At 41.1% G+C, this 20,000-nt stretch overlaps 1 protein-coding gene across 1 annotated transcript in view; it reads right to left on the bottom strand.

Annotated features, from left to right (window-relative positions):
• Window positions 1-20,000, bottom strand: part of LOC139369925 (copine-5-like) — a 353,457-nt gene that overhangs the window by 1,855 nt on the left and 331,602 nt on the right. The window contains exons 20-21 of the mRNA XM_071109208.1: window positions 10,465-10,522; window positions 1,518-1,591 (exon numbers count right to left, since the gene is read on the bottom strand). Coding sequence (XP_070965309.1) covers window positions 1,518-1,591; window positions 10,465-10,522 — 132 coding nt within the window. The remainder of the gene's footprint in view (window positions 1-1,517; window positions 1,592-10,464; window positions 10,523-20,000) is intronic.

Here is a 20,000-nt window from a genome sequence, read left to right as displayed (position 1 = left end):
ATGTGCATTCTGCAAGGGCATCTGACTGAACTGCTCATTACAGAAGTAAATTGAGCAAAGTCTCCAAACCCACTGGTGTGTAATTGTTTTTGTATTTCTGCTTAGGACCCAACGGTTACCTCCCATAGGCAGGAGAGGTAGGATTTTCACTGCTTTGCAGGAAACTGCAATCGTTGATATGGTCATCAGAAACAACGGCATAAAACTCACAGAGATTCGGGACGAGTGTTAGCTGACAATGTAACAATAATAACTATTTCTAGAGACCTGAAACAACATCAAGTCAGGATGAAGCAGTTGTACGCTGTCCCCTTTGAGAGGAACTCTGAACGAGTCAAGCAACTCAGGAACCAATATGTCCAGGTAAGATGACTATAAAATACAGAACTGGTTTTGAACAAAACCAAACAGGGCAGAGACACACAATGGCATGTTTTTAGGTAGAATGTAAACTACCGTAATAGCCTAACTCTTATGTTACCTTGTGGATTTATTTTAGAGAGTCATGGAGATTGAAGCCAGGCAAACACCCCACATATTCATCTTTGTGGATGAGGCTGGTTTCAACTTGGCGGCGAGGAAGGAATGTGATTGGGAAAAGAGCCTCAGTGGATGTCCCGGGCCAGAGGGTTGCCAACATCACAATGTGTGCAGCAATATCCTCTGATGGATTCCTGTCACACAAACTGCTAATTGAGCCATACAACACCGGCCAACGTTTGTACTTGTATGGGACAATGTGACATTTCCCCACTCCAGCAGTCACAGAGTGGTTTGCAGACCATCCAAGGATGGTGTCACGTTTCCTCCTTCCTGTCTCTCTATTCCTCATCCCCATAGAGGAATTATTTTCCTCTCACTTTTCTCTCTATTCCTCAACCTCATAGAGGAATTATTTCCCTCTCACCTTTCTCTCTATTCCTCATCCCCATAGAGGAATTATTTTCCTCTCACTTTTCTCTCTATTCCTCAACCTCATAGAGGAATTATTTCCCTCTCACCTTTCTCTCTATTCCTCATCCCCATAGAGGAATTATTTCCCTCTCACCTTTCTCTCTATTCCTCAACTCCATAGAGGAATTATTTCCCTCTCACCTTTCTCTCTATTCCTCAACTCCATAGAGGAATTATTTCCCTCTCACCTTTCTCTCTATTCCTCAACTTCATAGTGGAATTATTTCCCTCTCACCTTTCTCTCTATTCCTCAACCCCATAGAGGAATTATTTTCCTCTCACCTTAGTGGTTTTAGTGCATTTTGGATGTGAAATTCACTGCTGTGCTCAAGCTGAAAGTTGGTTAGGAGAACTGTGTGAAGAGTTTTGAAAAAGTGAAAAAGTGACCCAAGTATTGAGAAATGGGTCCTAGTGATTGTAAAAACAAAATCCAACAATACCCCTCACTGGATAAACACCTCCTAGGGAGAGCCATGACATTTCAACTGGTCAAGAAAAGCTGTGTTTGTTCGTAGCTGTGTTCATGGCCTGTGTGTGTGTGTGTGTGTGTGTGTGTGAGTCACCTGGACAATGTCTCTCTCTGCCAGCTTCCCTCTGGAAGATATTCTGATGTCATCACCATCCAACTCCACCATGGCTGCAGGGTTAAGAGAACAAACACACATCAAACACACACCAAACACACACCAAACACGCATCAAACACGCATCAAACACGCACCAAACACGCACCAAACACGCATCAAACACGCACCAAACACGCACCAAACACGCATCAAACACGCACCAAACACGCACCAAACACGCATCAAACACGCACCAAACACGCACCAAACACGCATCAAACACGCACAAGAACACTTTTAAAATCAAATCAAGCAGCAGCTACTCTTCCTCCACAAAAAACACAAGATATGACAAGTAACAAAACACTGATGATACAATGATAAACAAGGACAGTCACACAATTATAAAATACGATGTACAAACAATACTAATAAAAAACAATGTGTGTGTGTGTGTGTGTTAGTGTGTGTGTTTTGTGTGTGCGTGTATTTGTGTGTGTGTGTTTGTGTGTGTGTATTTGTGTGTGTGTTTCGTGTGTGTGTTTGTGTATGTGCGTGTATTTGTGTGTGTGTGTGGATTTGTGTGTGTGTGTTTCGTGTGTGTATTTGTGTGTGTGCGTGTATTTGTGTGTGTGTTTCTGTGCTTCACATGAAATATTTGATCTGTTCACAGGACTATTTCCTGTTTCCTGTTTCCTGAGGCAGGTAAATATGTTTCAGTACAAAATGTTCAGGTTCTACTCAACTTATGTTTCTCTATCAACTTTCTCAATTTTTTTTATATATATCTTTTTTTATTTCACCTTTATTTAACCAGGTAGGCTAGTTGAGAACAAGTTCTCATTTGCAACTGCGACCTGACCAAGATAAAGCATAGCAGTGTGAACAGACAACACAGAGTTACACATGGAGTAAACAATTAACAAGTCAATAACACAAAAAAAAACAGAAAAAAAATAAATATATGTTTCTTTGTCTCTTTCTGTCCAAGTCTTTTCTATAGTCCTCTGTGTGTGTGTGTGTGTGTGTGTGTGTGTGTGTGTGTGTGTGTGTGTGTGTGTGTGTGTGTGTGCGTGCGTGCGTCCTCACAGTCCCACCGTTCCATTAAATGTTGATTAATCCATTTCTAAAGGTCATTTTGCGTGAGTCATTGGAGATTTCGTATAACACTGTGCGTTGTCGTTTGTTCTGGACTCGGGGACTGTGAAGAGACCCCTGTTGACATGTCTTGGAGGTAATAACTTGACTATATACACAGGGTACGAGTACTGAGTTGATGTGCAGGGGTACGAGGTAATAACTTGACTATCTATGTACACAGGGTACGAGTACTGAGTTGATGTGCAGGGGTACGAGGTAATAACTTGACTATCTATGTACACAGGGTACTAGTACTGAGTTGATGTGTAGGGGTACGAGGTAATAACTTGACTATCTATGTACACAGGGTACGAGTACTGAGTTGATGTGCAGGGGTACGAGGTAATAACTTGACTATCTATGTACACAGGGTACGAGTACTGAGTTGATGTGCAGGGGTACGAGGTAATAACTTGACTATCTATGTACACAGGGTACGAGTACTGAGTTGATGTGCAGGGGTACGAGGTAATAACTTGACTATCTATGTACACAGGGTACGAGTACTGAGTTGATGTGCAGGGGTACGAGGTAATAACTTGACTATCTATGTACACAGGGTACGAGTACTGAGTTGATGTGCAGGGGTACGAGGTAATAACTTGACTATCTATGTAAACAGGGTACGAGTACTGAGTTGATGTGCAGGGGTACGAGGTAATAACTTGACTATCTATGTACACAGGGTACGAGTACTGAGTTGATGTGCAGGGGTACGAGGTAGATATGTACAGTACCAGTCAAACGTTTGGACACGCCTACTCATTCAAGGGTATTTTTATATTTTTTATTATTTTCTATATTGTAGAATCATAGTAAAGACATCAAAACTATGAAAGAACACATATGGAATCATGTAGTGACAAGAAAAGTGTTAAACAAATCAAAATATATTTTATATTTGAGATTCTTCAAAGTAGCCACCCTTTGCCTGGATGTCTTCACTATTATTCTACAATGTAGAAAATAGTAAAAATAAAGAAAAACCCTTGAATGAGTCGGAGTGTCCAAACCTTTGACTGGTGCTGTACATCTAACTAGGAATAAAGTGACAGATATTAAACAGTAGCAATATGTGATGAGTCAAAAAGTCAGTAATAAAAAGGGTCAATGCAGAGAGCTAACTATGCAGTAGTCCTATCGCTATAAAAAATCTGTCCTTCGGTCTGATGAGTCCAAATTTGAGATTTTTGGTTCCAACCTCCGTGTCTTTGTGAGACGCAGAGTAGGTGAACGGATGATCTCTTTATGTGTGGATCATCCGTTCACCTACTCTACACAGGTACACAGGTACACAGGTACATCTTATGTCTTGGGGGTAGAAGCTTTACCGGGTCCTGTTGGTTCCAGACTTGGTGCATCGCTCCCACTTACCGTGTGGTAGCAGAGAGAACACGCTATGACTTGGGTGGCTGGAGTCGTTAACCGTTTTTAGGGCCTTCCTCTGACATCCTGGATGACAGGGAGCTCGGCTCCAGTGATGTATTGGGCTGTACTCACTATTCTCTGTAGCGCCTTGCGGTCAGATGCCATGCAGTTGCCATACCAGGCAGTGATGTATTGGGCTGTACTCACTATTCTCTGTAGCGCCTTGCGGTCAGATGCCATGCAGTTGCCATACCAGGCAGTGATGCAGCCAGTCAACATGTATTCAATGGTGAGGATCTGTGGGCCCATGGCAAGTCTTTTCAGCCTCCTGATGGGGAAGAGGAATTGTCGTGCCCTCTTCACGACTGTGTTGGTGTGTGTGGACCATGATCCTTAGCGATGTGAACACCTACGAACTTGAAGCTCTCGACCCGCTTCACTGAAGTCCCGTCGATGTGAATTAGGGTGTGCTCAGCCCTCTGTTTCTTATAGTTCACAATCAGCTCCTTTGTCTTGCTGACGTTGAGGGAGAGGTTGTGGTTCTGGCACCACACTGCCAGGTTACTGACCTCCTCCCTATCTCCTTATCTCATCGTCTTCAGTGTTCAGGCCTAATCCATTGCGTCGTCTGCAAACTTAATGATGGTGTTGGAGTCGTCTGCGGCCACAGCCACGCAGTCGTGGGAGTCCAGGAAGGGACTAAGCATGGACCCTTGAGGGGCCCCTGTGATAAGGGTCAGCATGGTGGACGTGTTGTTGCCTAGCCTCACCACCTGGGGCGGAACGTCAGGAAGTCCAGGATCCAGTTGCATAGGGTGGTGTTTAGTCCCAGGATCCTTAGCTTAGTCATGAACTTGGATGGCACTATGGTGTTGAACGCTGAGCTGTAGTCAATGAATAGCATTCTCACATTGGTGTTCCCCTTGTCTAAGTGGGAAAGGGCAGTGTGTGGAGTACAATAGAGATTTTGTCATCTGTGGATCTGTTGAGGCAGTATGTGAATTGGAGTGGGTCCAGGGTGTCTGGGATGATGGTGTTGATGTGAGACATCACCAGCCTTTCAATGTTTCTCATGGCTACAGATGGGAGTGCTACGATGCGGTAGACATTTAGACAGGTTACCTTGGCGTTCTTGGGCACAGGCACTATGGTGGTCTGCTTGAAACAAGTAGGTATTACAGACTCAGACAGAGAGAGGTTGTAAATGTCAGTGAAGACACTTTCCAGCTGGTCAACTCATGTAGGTATTACAGACTCAGACAGGGAGAGGTTGTACATGTCAGTGAAGACACTTTCCAGCTGGTCAACTCATGTAGGTATTACAGACTCAGACAGGGAGAGGTTGTACATGTCAGTGAAGACACTTTCCAGCTGGTCAACTCATGCTCTGACTACACGTATGTTTATTAATTGATCTCTTAATCACTTTATTTTCCTCTTTCTTACTGGCAAAACATAAACATGTTATTTTCATAAACTCTTCAGATTCTACCTCCGACAGGAACCACATTCATGTTGAGATGACCTGTCTCAATTCTAATCTATTCTGCCTGACGATAGAGCATCTAATAATCCTCAGCTCGTTAATCAGAACTCTAATTGAAATTCATAAGAACTCCAATGAACCCAGCCAGTAGTCCTGACCACTTCAAACTACATTACACCAAAACACACTCAACCCCATACTACGATACTTTTTCTCTCTCTCTCTCTCTCTCTCTTTCTCTCTCTCTCTCTCTCTCTCTCTCTCTCCCCTCTATTGAATCAAAATTAGTTGCTAATTGTCTTGCAGGTCTGGTTAATTGCTAGAAATGAGGGAGCAACACAACACCTGGCTACAACACAGCACCTGGCTTCTGCATGTCTGAATTGTATAAATTTAATCAGTTAATCGTGGACTCACTCTCAATCAATTATCTTTCAGGGCAGGCTAATGGTAATGATGAGAACGTGGAGCGGCTGCAGAGTGCCTTCTGATTAGTTGTCTGAATGTATTAAAGGTCAACATTAAATAATATATCAGCAGATCTGGTTTAAACAATAAATATCAGCTAAAGGTTTAAACATTAAGTCTAAACAGGTCTTTATAACGTTTTACGTCCAGCACTCAGAGAACAGCAAATGTGATTATTAAGCAATAATACCAGGTAGTCATTTTTATTATTATTGATATTGTTATCGAAAACTACTACAACAGCAGGTATTGTAAACTACAACGACAGGTATTGTAAACTACAACGACAGGTATTGTAACCTACAACGACAGGTTTTGTAACCTACAACGACAGGTATTGTAACCTACAACGACAGGTATTGTAACCTACAACGACAGGTATTGTAAACTACAACGACAGGTATTGTAACCTACAACGACAGGTATTGTAACCTACAACGACAGGTATTGTAACCTACAACGACAGGTATTGTAACCTACAACGACAGGTATTGTAACCTACAACGACAGGTATTGTAACCTACAACGACAGGTATTGTAAACTACAACGACAGGTATTGTAACCTACAACGACAGGTATTGTAACCTACAACGACAGGTATTGTAAACTACAACGACAGGTATTGTAACCTACAACGACAGGTATTGTAACCTACAACGACAGGTATTGTAACCTACAACGACAGGTAATGTAAACTACAACGACAGGTAATGTAAACTACAACGACAGGTAATGTAAACTACAACGACAGGTATTGTAAACTACAACGACAGGTAATGTAAACTACAACGACAGGTAATGTAAACTACAACGACAGGTAATGTAAACTACAACGACAGGTAACCTGTAACCTACAACGACAGGTAACCTGTAACCTACAACGACAGGTATTGTAAACTACAACGACAGGTAATGTAAACTACAACGACAGGTAATGTAAACTACAACGACAGGTAATGTAAACTACAACGACAGGTAACCTGTAACCTACAACGACAGGTAACCTGTAACCTACAACGACAGGTATTGTAAACTACAACGACAGGTATTGTAACCTACAACGACAGGTATTGTAACCTACAACGACAGGTATTGTAACCTACAACGACAGGTAATGTAAACTACAACGACAGGTAATGTAAACTACAACGACAGGTAATGTAAACTACAACGACAGGTATTGTAAACTACAACGACAGGTAATGTAAACTACAACGACAGGTAATGTAAACTACAACGACAGGTAATGTAAACTACAACGACAGGTAACCTGTAACCTACAACGACAGGTAACCTGTAACCTACAACGACAGGTATTGTAAACTACAACGACAGGTAATGTAAACTACAACGACAGGTAATGTAAACTACAACGACAGGTAATGTAAACTACAACGACAGGTAACCTGTAACCTACAACGACAGGTAACATGTAACCTACAACGACAGGTATTGTAAACTACAACGACAGGTATTGTAAACTACAACGACAGGTATTGTAACCTACAACGACAGGTAATGTAAACTACAACGACAGGTAATGTAAACTACAACGACAGGTAATGTAAACTACAACGACAGGTATTGTAAACTACAACGACAGGTAATGTAAACTACAACGACAGGTAATGTAAACTACAACGACAGGTAATGTAAACTACAACGACAGGTAACCTGTAACCTACAACGACAGGTAACCTGTAACCTACAACGACAGGTATTGTAAACTACAACGACAGGTATTGTAACCTACAACGACAGGTATTGTAACCTACAACGACAGGTATTGTAACCTACAACGACAGGTAATGTAAACTACAACGACAGGTAATGTAAACTACAACGACAGGTAATGTAAACTACAACGACAGGTATTGTAAACTACAACGACAGGTAATGTAAACTACAACGACAGGTAATGTAAACTACAACGACAGGTAATGTAAACTACAACGACAGGTAACCTGTAACCTACAACGACAGGTAACCTGTAACCTACAACGACAGGTATTGTAAACTACAACGACAGGTAATGTAAACTACAACGACAGGTAATGTAAACTACAACGACAGGTAATGTAAACTACAACGACAGGTAACCTGTAACCTACAACGACAGGTAACCTGTAACCTACAACGACAGGTATTGTAAACTACAACGACAGGTATTGTAAACTACAACGACAGGTATTGTAACCTACAACGACAGGTAATGTAAACTACAACGACAGGTAATGTAAACTACAACGACAGGTAATGTAAACTACAACGACAGGTATTGTAAACTACAACGACAGGTAATGTAAACTACAACGACAGGTAATGTAAACTACAACGACAGGTATTGTAAACTACAACGACAGGTAATGTAAACTACAACGACAGGTAATGTAAACTACAACGACAGGTAATGTAAACTACAACGACAGGTAATGTAAACTACAACGACAGGTATTGTAAACTACAACGACAGGTAATGTAAACTACAACGACAGGTAATGTAAACTACAACGACAGGTATTGTAAACTACAACGACAGGTAATGTAAACTACAACGACAGGTAATGTAAACTACAACGACAGGTATTGTAAACTACAACGACAGGTAATGTAAACTACAACGACAGGTAATGTAAACTACAACGACAGGTAATGTAAACTACAACGACAGGTAACCTGTAACCTACAACGACAGGTAACCTGTAACCTACAACGACAGGTATTGTAAACTACAACGACAGGTATTGTAAACTACAACGACAGGTAATGTAAACTACAACGACAGGTATTGTAAACTACAACGACAGGTATTGTAAACTACAACGACAGGTAATGTAAACTACAACGACAGGTAATGTAAACTACAACGACAGGTAATGTAAACTACAACGACAGGTATTGTAAACTACAACGACAGGTAATGTAAACTACAACGACAGGTATTGTAAACTACAACGACAGGTATTGTAAACTACAACGACAGGTAATGTAAACTACAACGACAGGTAATGTAAACTACAACGACAGGTATTGTAAACTACAACGACAGGTAATGTAAACTACAACGACAGGTAATGTAAACTACAACGACAGGTAATGTAAACTACAACGACAGGTAACCTGTAACCTACAACGGCAGGTATTGTAAACTACAACGACAGGTAATGTAAACTACAACGACAGGTAATGTAAACTACAACGACAGGTAACCTGTAACCTACAACGACAGGTAATGTAAACTACAACGACAGGTAACCTGTAAACTACAACGACAGGTAACCTGTAAACTACAACGACAGGTAATGTAAACTACAACGACAGGTAATGTAAACTACAACGACAGGTAATGTAAACTACAACGACAGGTAATGTAAACTACAACGACAGGTAATGTAACCTACAACGACAGGTATTGTAACCTACAACGACAGGTATTGTAAACTACAACGACAGGTAACCTGTAAACTACAACGACAGGTAACCTGTAAACTACAACGACAGGTAATGTAAACTACAACGACAGGTAATGTAAACTACAACGACAGGTAATGTAACCTACAACGACAGGTATTGTAACCTACAACGACAGGTAATGTAAACTACAACGACAGGTAATGTAAACTACAACGACAGGTAATGTAACCTACAACGACAGGTATTGTAACCTACAACGACAGGTATTGTAACCTACAACGACAGGTAATGTAAACTACAACGACAGGTAATGTAAACTACAACGACAGGTATTGTAACCTACAACGACAGGTAATGTAAACTACAACGACAGGTAATGTAACCTACAACGACAGGTAACCTGTAACCTACAACGACAGGTAACCTGTAACCTACAACGACAGGTATTGTAACCTACAACGACAGGTAATGTAAACTACAACGACAGGTAATGTAAACTACAACGACAGGTATTGTAACCTACAACGACAGGTAATGTAAACTACAACGACAGGTAATGTAAACTACAACGACAGGTAATGTAACCTACAACGACAGGTAATGTAAACTACAACGACAGGTAATGTAACCTACAACGACAGGTAATGTAACCTACAACGACAGGTAATGTAAACTACAACGACAGGTAATGTAACCTACAACGACAGGTAATGTAACCTACAACGACAGGTAATGTAAACTACAACGACAGGTAATGTAAACTACAACGACAGGTAATGTAAACTACAACGACAGGTAATGTAAACTACAACGACAGGTAACCTGTAACCTGTAAGTGAAAAGGTTTCAGCTGCAGTATGTGTAGTAATGCTGTAATGATCATCTCTATCTCAGTTAGTAGATCATGACACAGGCGGGTTCTATTCCCGGGGCCAGCCGTACGTAAAATCAATACACTCATACCTGTAAGTTGCTATAGCATCTATAAGTGGCTATAGCATCTGTTACATGGCATATAATATAATTATATTAACAGCAATAATGTCAGGAAGAGATGTAGCTTCTTACCGTCAAACTCAGCCTGTCCCACTCCAACGATGATGATGGACATGGGCAGTTTAGCCCCCTGAGGAGAAGAACAGGAACACACCATTACATTATACATGCTCTGCTATAGGTACATCCCAGCTCTGCTATAGGTACATCCCAGTTCTGCTATAGGTACATCCCAGTCCTGCTATAGGTACATCCCAGCTCTGCTATATGTACATCCCAGCTCTGAACACAGGTACACAGGTACATCACAGCTCTGAACACAGGTACACAGGTACATCACAACTCTGAACACAGGTACACAGGTACATCACAGCTCTGAACACAGGTACACAGGTACACCACAGCTCTGAACACAGGTACACAGGTACATCACAGATCTGAACACAGGTACATCACAGCTCTGATCACAGGTACATCACAGCTCTGATCACAGGTACATCACAGCTCTGAACACAGGTACATCACAGCTCTGAACACAGGTACACAGGTACATCACAGCTCTGAACACAGGTACACAGGTACATCACAGCTCTGAACACAGGTACATCACAGCTCTGAACACAGGTACACAGGTACATCACAGCTCTGAACACAGGTACACAGGTACATCACAGATCTGAACACAGGTACATCACAGCTCTGAACACAGGTACACAGGTACATCACAGCTCTGAACACAGGTACATCACAGCTCTGAACACAGGTACACACGTACATCACAGCTCTGAACACAGGTACACACATACATCACAGCTCTGATTACAGGTACACAGGTACATCACAGATCTGATCACAGGTACATCACAGCTCTGAACACAGGTACATCATAGCTCTGAACACAGGTACATCACAGCTCTGAACACATACACAGTATATCTTTCTGTTTCTCTCTGTTTCTCTCTCTCCGTTTATCTCTCTCTCTCTCGCTCTCTCTCTCTTTGTTTCTTTCTCTTTCTGTTTCTCTCTCTCTCTTTCTGTTTCTTTCTCTCCCCTCTCCCTTTCCTCTCTCTCTTTCTGTTTCTTTCTCTCCCCTCTCCCTTTCCTCTCTCTCTTTCTGTTTCTTTCTCTCCCCGCTCCCTTTCCTCTCTCTCTTTCTCAACAATGGTCCTAAGCTAAATAAAGGCAGGAGGAATTGTCTCAGGATCTTGCTAAATTGGATGACAAAACACCTGTCTCCCCATGAATCCTGAGCGGACGTTTAACACCTAATTCTCTCGTTCCTCTGGTGTTTTTAGAACCCAAATACAATTCTCCTGCTTGTCTCCCTGTCGTTGCCTTTATCTTCAAGAGACAGTGTGTGTGTGTGTGTGTGTGTGTGTGTGTGTGTGTGTGTGTGTGTGTGTGTGTGTGTGTGTGTGTGTGTGTGTGTGTGTGTGTGTTTAGTCAGTAAATTTAAGGCTGGTTATTCTCTGGACGGTAGTGATGAAACTCTCCTCATCCACTGACGAAACTGAACGCGTTCCCTGTGCAGAGAAGACAGCCTAAAGCCAATGTTATTACTAATGTGAGTTTGACAAAAGTGTGAGCATTTGTTGAAAATGTTTGGTACTTTCATTTGTCAAAAAAGGCATAACATAATATTCCAAAGCACAAAAGATAGCAAGATAAAATGAAGTAAAAAAACAACCACAGAAGCACTCCGACGTGTTGGGAGCATACATAAGATATACACAGAACACCTCCGTTTCCTAAGGCAGTGATAAAACCCTGGTAAAGTGTTGATTAGATAGGAGTTGGGAGACTGAAGATGCTTGTGAGGTAGGAGTGGAGAGATGAGGGGGAGGGGCCGATTCTCTATCACCACGGCAACCGATCCCACCAATCACCTTCCCAGCCACTCCTACGACACGCCCTGCGGAGCAGGAACAGGAGATGGAGGAGTTGCTCCTAGACGCTGATCTTAGGAGACCATTAACCCTAATGTTTCAGTTTAAGGATGGGGTAGCTAATCTGAAATACTTGTTCATTATTTGTCACTAAATCATTTTTATGTTGAGTTTATTTCACAGGTCATGACTAACATATAGGACGAGCTTCTTCTGTTTCTGTCTTGTCCTTTCTGTTTTTAGCCCAAAATAGATAAATGACCCCAAAGTATCAGTGTTCAACAGAGCCCCTGTCACAGTCCCTCTCCTCCCACGTCCACACGCACGCACAAACACACACACACACACACACACACACACACACACACACACACACACACACACACACACACACACACACACACACACACACACACACACACACACACACACACACACACACTCATCAGTGCATCACATGTCAGCCAGAAATAACCCGTCTTCCATGTCCCATTTATGCCATCCCCTCTCATCATGCTGATTGACAGCCATGAGAAAACAACACACAGTCAATCTTCCCTAGTTACCATACCCTTACAAAAAGAAAAACATGAAAAAATGATCTGAAAAAAAACCGTGAAAGATTTATTTATTTATTTTTAAATCTTCAATCAGACACGTGTGAAGTTTCACATGTATATTTTTCACGTTTCTCCCTTGTGAAAAAAATGATCCCGACTTTTATTTCTCCACACGTTTATTTTTCACACGTATATTTGCAGCACTTCCAGCTCCATCAGGTTTCTCCTCCAGGGACCCCAAAGACGTTTTATAACTAACCAAGATAGTCCACAGCCTGTTGTTTCCAATGGGAGCAAATGAATCATAGTGGGCAGAACAAACAAGGAGGTGGGCAGAGGCAAGCACGAGCTAGCGAGATCCTATTGGTGCGTTTTAGCACGTATTTTCCTAGGGGAGGCAGGGTAGCCCAGTGGTTAGAGCGTTGGACTAGTAACTGAAAGGTTGCGAGTTCAAATCCCCGAGCTGTCGTCCTGCCTCTGAACCTAGGCCGTCATTGAAAATACAAAGTTGTTCTTAACTGACTTGCCTAGTTAAATAATAAAAATGTTCCGTTAGGGAACAACTACTCAATTTGCCCTTTGCACTCTTTCTAAACAATTACATTTTTTCAAACTTTGGCAAAGGGTAAAGTCTACAAAACATCTCTCTGTTCGTAACAGATTATAGTTTTAGGAACAGAAAAATATATTGAGACTAAATCTTTCATCGTTGAGAAAATTTGCAGTGAGTGGGAAATGCCAACCCGATGCCTGAGATTTATGCATTCGGGGAAACATCTGGTTCATTGTTCTACCTGTGCCGACGCTGCTTGGCTTCAGAGGCAAATCAGCAGTGGGAAGCTGGGTGCTACAGTATGTTGTTGGAATGAATGTGCCAAAACTTGCAACTTGAAAAAAGCCAGAGAAAGCAAAGACCAGGGTAACATAACCAATGATAGTGACGACCAGGGTAACATAACCAATGATAGTGACGACCAGGGTAACATAACCAATGATAGTGACGGCCAGGGTAACACAACCAATGATAGCAAAGACCAGGGTAACATAACCAATGATAACAAAGGCCAGGGTAACATAACCAATGATAACAAAGACCAGGGTAACATAACCAATGATAACAAAGACCAGGGTAACATAACCAATGATAACAAAGACCAGGGTAACATAACCAATGATAACAAAGACCAGGGTAACATAACCAATGATAACAAAGACCAGGGTAACATAACCAATGATAACAAAGACCAGGGTAACATAACCAATGATAACAAAGACCAGGGTAACATAACCAATGATAACAAAGACCAGGGTAACATAACCAATGATAACAAAGACCAGGGTAACATAACCAATGATAGTAAAGACCAGGGTAACATAACCAATGATAACAAAGACCAGGGTAACATAACCAGTGATAGTGACGACCAGGGTAACATAACCAATGATAACAAAGACCAGGGTAACATAACCAATGATAACAAAGACCAGGGTAACATAACCAATGATAACAAAGACCAGGGTAACATAACCAATGATAGTAAAGACCAGGGTAACATAACCAATGATAGTAAAGACCAGGGTAACATAACCAATGATAACAAAGACCAGGGTAACATAACCAATGATAACAAAGACCAGGGTAACATAACCAATGATAACAAAGACCAGGGTAACATAACCAATGATAACAAAGACCAGGGTAACATAACCAATGATAACAAAGACCAGGGTAACATAACCAATGATAGTAAAGACCAGGGTAACATAACCAATGATAACAAAGACCAGGGTAACATAACCAGTGATAGTGACGACCAGGGTAACATAACCAATGATAACAAAGACCAGGGTAACATAACCAATGATAACAAAGACCAGGGTAACATAACCAATGATAGTAAAGACCAGGGTAACATAACCAATGATAACAAAGACCAGGGTAACATAACCAATGATAGTAAAGACCAGGGTAACATAACCAATGATAGTAAAGACCAGGGTAACATAACCAATGATAACAAAGGCCAGGGTAACATAATCAATGATAGTAAAGGCCAGGGTAACATAACCAATGATAACAAAGGCCAGGGTAACATAACCAATGATAGTAAAGGCCAGGGTAACATAACCAATGATAACAAAGACCAGGGTAACATAACCAATGATAGTGACGACCAGGGTAACATAACCAATGATAGTGACGACCAGGGTAACATAACCAATGATAACAAAGGCCAGGGTAACATAACCAATGATAACAAAGACCAGGGTAACATAACCAATGATAACAAAGGCCAGGGTAACATAACCAATGATAGTAAAGGCCAGGGTAACATAACCAATGATAACAAAGACCAGGGTAACATAACCAATGATAGTGACGACCAGGGTAACATAACCAATGATAGTGACGACCAGGGTACCATAACCAATGATAACAAAGACCAGGGTAACATAACCAATGATAGTGACGACCAGGGTAACATAACCAATGATAGTGACGACCAGGGTACCATAACCAATGATAACAAAGACCAGGGTAACATAACCAATGATAACAAAGACCAGGGTAACATAACCAATGATAGTAAAGGCCAGGGTAACATAACCAATGATAACAAAGACCAGGGTAACATAACCAATGATAGTAAAGACCAGGGTAACATAACCAATGATAGTGACGACCAGGGTACCATAACCAATGATAACAAAGACCAGGGTAACATAACCAATGATAGTGACGACCAGGGTACCATAACCAATGATAACAAAGACCAGGGTAACATAACCAATGATAACAAAGACCAGGGTAACATAACCAATGATAACAAAGACCAGGGTAACATAACCAATGATAACAAAGACCAGGGTAACATAACCAATGATAACAAAGACCAGGGTAACATAACCAATGATAACAAAGGCCAGGGTAACATAACCAATGATAACAAAGACCAGGGTAACATAACCAATGATAGTGACGACCAGGGTAACATAACCAGTGATAGTGACGACCAGGGTAACATAACCAATGATAGTGACGACCAGGGTAACATAACCAATGATAACAAAGACCAGGGTAACATAACCAATGATAGTAAAGACCAGGGTAACATAACCAATGATAGTAAAGACCAGGGTAACATAACCAATGATAGTAAAGACCAGGGTAACATAACCAATGATAACAAAGACCAGGGTAACATAACCAATGATAACAAAGACCAGGGTAACATAACCAATGATAACAAAGACCAGGGTAACATAACCAATGATAACAAAGACCAGGGTAACATAACCAATGATAACAAAGACCAGGGTAACATAACCAATGATAACAAAGACCAGGGTAACATAACCAATGATAGTAAAGACCAGGGTAACATAACCAATGATAGTGACGACCAGGGTAACATAACCAATGATAGTGACGACCAGGGTAACATAACCAATGATAACAAAGACCAGGGTAACATAACCAATGATAGTAAAGACCAGGGTAACATAACCAATGATAGTAAAGACCAGGGTAACATAACCAATGATAGTAAAGACCAGGGTAACATAACCAATGATAGTGACGACCAGGGTAACATAACCAATGATAGTAAAGACCAGGGTAACATAACCAATGATAACAAAGACCAGGGTAACATAACCAATGATAGTAAAGACCAGGGTAACATAACCAATGATAGTGACGACCAGGGTAACATAACCAATGATAGTGACGACCAGGGTAACATAACCAATGATAACAAAGACCAGGGTAACATAACCAATGATAGTAAAGACCAGGGTAACATAACCAATGATAGTAAAGACCAGGGTAACATAACCAACGATAACAAAGACCAGGGTAACATAACCAATGATAACAAAGACCAGGGTAACATAACCAATGATAACAAAGACCAGGGTAACATAACCAATGATAACAAAGACCAGGGTAACATAACCAATGATAACAAAGACCAGGGTAACATAACCAATGATAACAAAGACCAGGGTAACATAACCAGTGATAGTAAAAGACCAGGGTAACATAACCAATGATAGTAAAGACCAGGGTAACATAACCAATGATAGTAAAGACCAGGGTAACATAACCAATGATAGTAAAGACCAGGGTAACATAACCAATGATAGTAAAGACCAGGGTAACATAACCAATGATAGTAAAGACCAGGGTAACATAACCAATGATAACAAAGACCAGGGTAACATAACCAATGATAACAAAGACCAGGGTAACATAACCAGTGATAACAAAGACCAGGGTAACATAACCAATGATAACAAAGACCAGGGTAACATAACCAATGATAACAAAGACCAGGGTAACATAACCAATGATAACAAAGACCAGGGTAACATAACCAATGATAACAAAGACCAGGGTAACATAACCAATGATAGTAAAGACCAGGGTAACATAACCAATGATAGTGACGACCAGGGTAACATAACCAATGATAGTGACGACCAGGGTAACATAACCAATGATAACAAAGACCAGGGTAACATAACCAATGATAGTAAAGACCAGGGTAACATAACCAATGATAGTAAAGACCAGGGTAACATAACCAATGATAACAAAGACCAGGGTAACATAACCAATGATAACAAAGACCAGGGTAACATAACCAATGATAACAAAGACCAGGGTAACATAACCAATGATAACAAAGACCAGGGTAACATAACCAATGATAACAAAGACCAGGGTAACATAACCAGTGATAGTGACGACCAGGGTAACATAACCAATGATAGTAAAGACCAGGGTAACATAACCAATGATAGTAAAGACCAGGGTAACATAACCAATGATAGTAAAGACCAGGGTAACATAACCAATGATAGTAAAGACCAGGGTAACATAACCAATGATAGTAAAGACCAGGGTAACATAACCAATGATAACAAAGACCAGGGTAACATAACCAATGATAACAAAGACCAGGGTAACATAACCAATGATAACAAAGACCAGGGTAACATAACCAATGATAGTGACGACCAGGGTAACATAACCAATGATAACAAAGACCAGGGTAACATAACCAGTGATAGGGAAAATTGCAGGAAGGCGGGTGCCATTTGATTTAAGCACGTTGTCCCCCCCCCCCCCCCCCCCACACACACACAATGTTTTTTTTTTACAAATAATTTGTTCTCGGATTTCAAAATGATTTCCTTGCAATATTTTGTTTTCGCTACCAATACTTCTTGGGGTTCATGTTTTGCTTTAAATATCATTATTTTTGTTTGAAATACTAAGATTGTTGCTTCATAATAACACGATTACTCTATTACATGTGTTTAAAGCCACAATCCTTAAATTGAAACATTAACAGTGTTTCTCTGCCACAGTTTCAGTAAAAAGCTCAGGGACGGGGCTGGACAAATGCAACCACCTCTTAAATCCATGGACTACGCTATGGATGCAAGGACTGACCATCCACGATATCAACATTCATGTTTTAACCATGTTTTCATTTACTTTGTTTACAAACATTGGAGTTAAACAATCTTATATTTTTGGGTTCTGATGGGTTTTGACAGTAGAGCTAATGAAGAAATTATACATAATATTCTCCATAAATCATTGGGTACACATCTTTCATTCATAAGTCCCAAAATGTAGGTATACCTAACAAAAATATGAACATATAGTTGATCAGGCTGCTGATTGTGGCCTGTGGAATGTTGTCCCACTCCTCTTCAATGGTTGTGTGAAGTTGCTGGATATGGGCGGGAACTGGAACACGTTGATCCAGAGCATCCCGAACATGCTCAATGGGTGACATGTCTGGTGAGTATGCAGACCATGGAAGAACTGGGACATATCCAGCTTCCAGGAATTGTGTACAGATCCTTGCGACATGGGGCCGTGCATTATCATGCTGAAACATGAGGTGATGGCGGTGGATGAATGGCACGACAATGGGCCTCAGGATCTCGTCACGGAATGTCTGTGCATTCAAATTGCTACCGATAAAAATGCAATTGTGTTCATTATCCGCTCATAACACATGGAACCAACACTTTAAATGTTGCGTTTATATTTCGGTTTCAGTGTAGCGTCTAAAGGTGGGCCTTTTAACAGGCAGTGATTTTCATACAGCAGAACTATGGTGCCATTTGAATGAGTTCCATTAACTCCCCCGAAAACATTTGATTCTGTCCACTCTTCCACTAATGTCCAGCAAAATCGTTCCCTTGTGCCTCATTTTGGGCGTTTTAGACGTGGTCACCTTAATTCCACAGGTGAATGTGAGATTTTCACGTTTAGTTTTCTTATTAAAAAACATGAACTTCAACCACGTTGCATTTTGGTCCGCCTCTCCTTCCCAGGACGAATCCCGTTACAACATGTGAAGTTTTTTTTTTTAAATAATTTATTTATATAAACAAGGTCTCATTAGAATATGTCAAAACAAGTCATATGGAGAAGTTTCCACTAGAAACTAACAGGAACACATTTGATATATTAATGAAATATATGAATAGAGGAATGAAAGGGGGTTAAACTTCCGATATCGTGTATTCAGGTCAGGTTGAGTGATTTATCACCTGGCCGGGGAACCTGGGTCCACTCGGCTGCCGATTAACAATGTACGTGTTTTACTGATTTATTACACACACACACACACACACACACACACACACACACACACACACACACACACACACACACACACACACACACACACACACACACACACACACACACACACACACACACACACACACATCTCATTAAATATTTATGTTGGGTTTACAGCTCTACTATCCTGGACCAGCCCCATGTTTAATGGGAAGCCTCTGGGACAAAACCAAGCACTGCTATAATTAAACACACCAAAGGATATGTGTGTGTGTGTGTGTGTGTGTGTGTGTGTGGGGCGGGGGTTGTGGTTGGGCTGAAAATGTCTCAGATGAATTCAACTACCACAGTATACCAACAGAGGAGCACAAACAGTACAGTATAAATGCAAGTGTTTTGTTTTTACATGAAACTTTAATATGATTGAGAAGCCTGTTTTAGTATCCTTTCTATCACTCCCCCCTCGCTCCCCCTCGCTCCCCTCGCTCCCCCCTCGCTCCCCTCTATCTCCCCTCGCTCCCCTCTCCCCCCTCGCTCCCCCTCGCT

Source organism: Oncorhynchus clarkii, chromosome 17 (assembly GCF_045791955.1).
Source record: "Oncorhynchus clarkii lewisi isolate Uvic-CL-2024 chromosome 17, UVic_Ocla_1.0, whole genome shotgun sequence".
Classification (NCBI taxonomy): Eukaryota; Metazoa; Chordata; class Actinopteri; order Salmoniformes; family Salmonidae; genus Oncorhynchus; species Oncorhynchus clarkii.
This window is presented reverse-complemented; position numbering and strand designations above follow the sequence as displayed.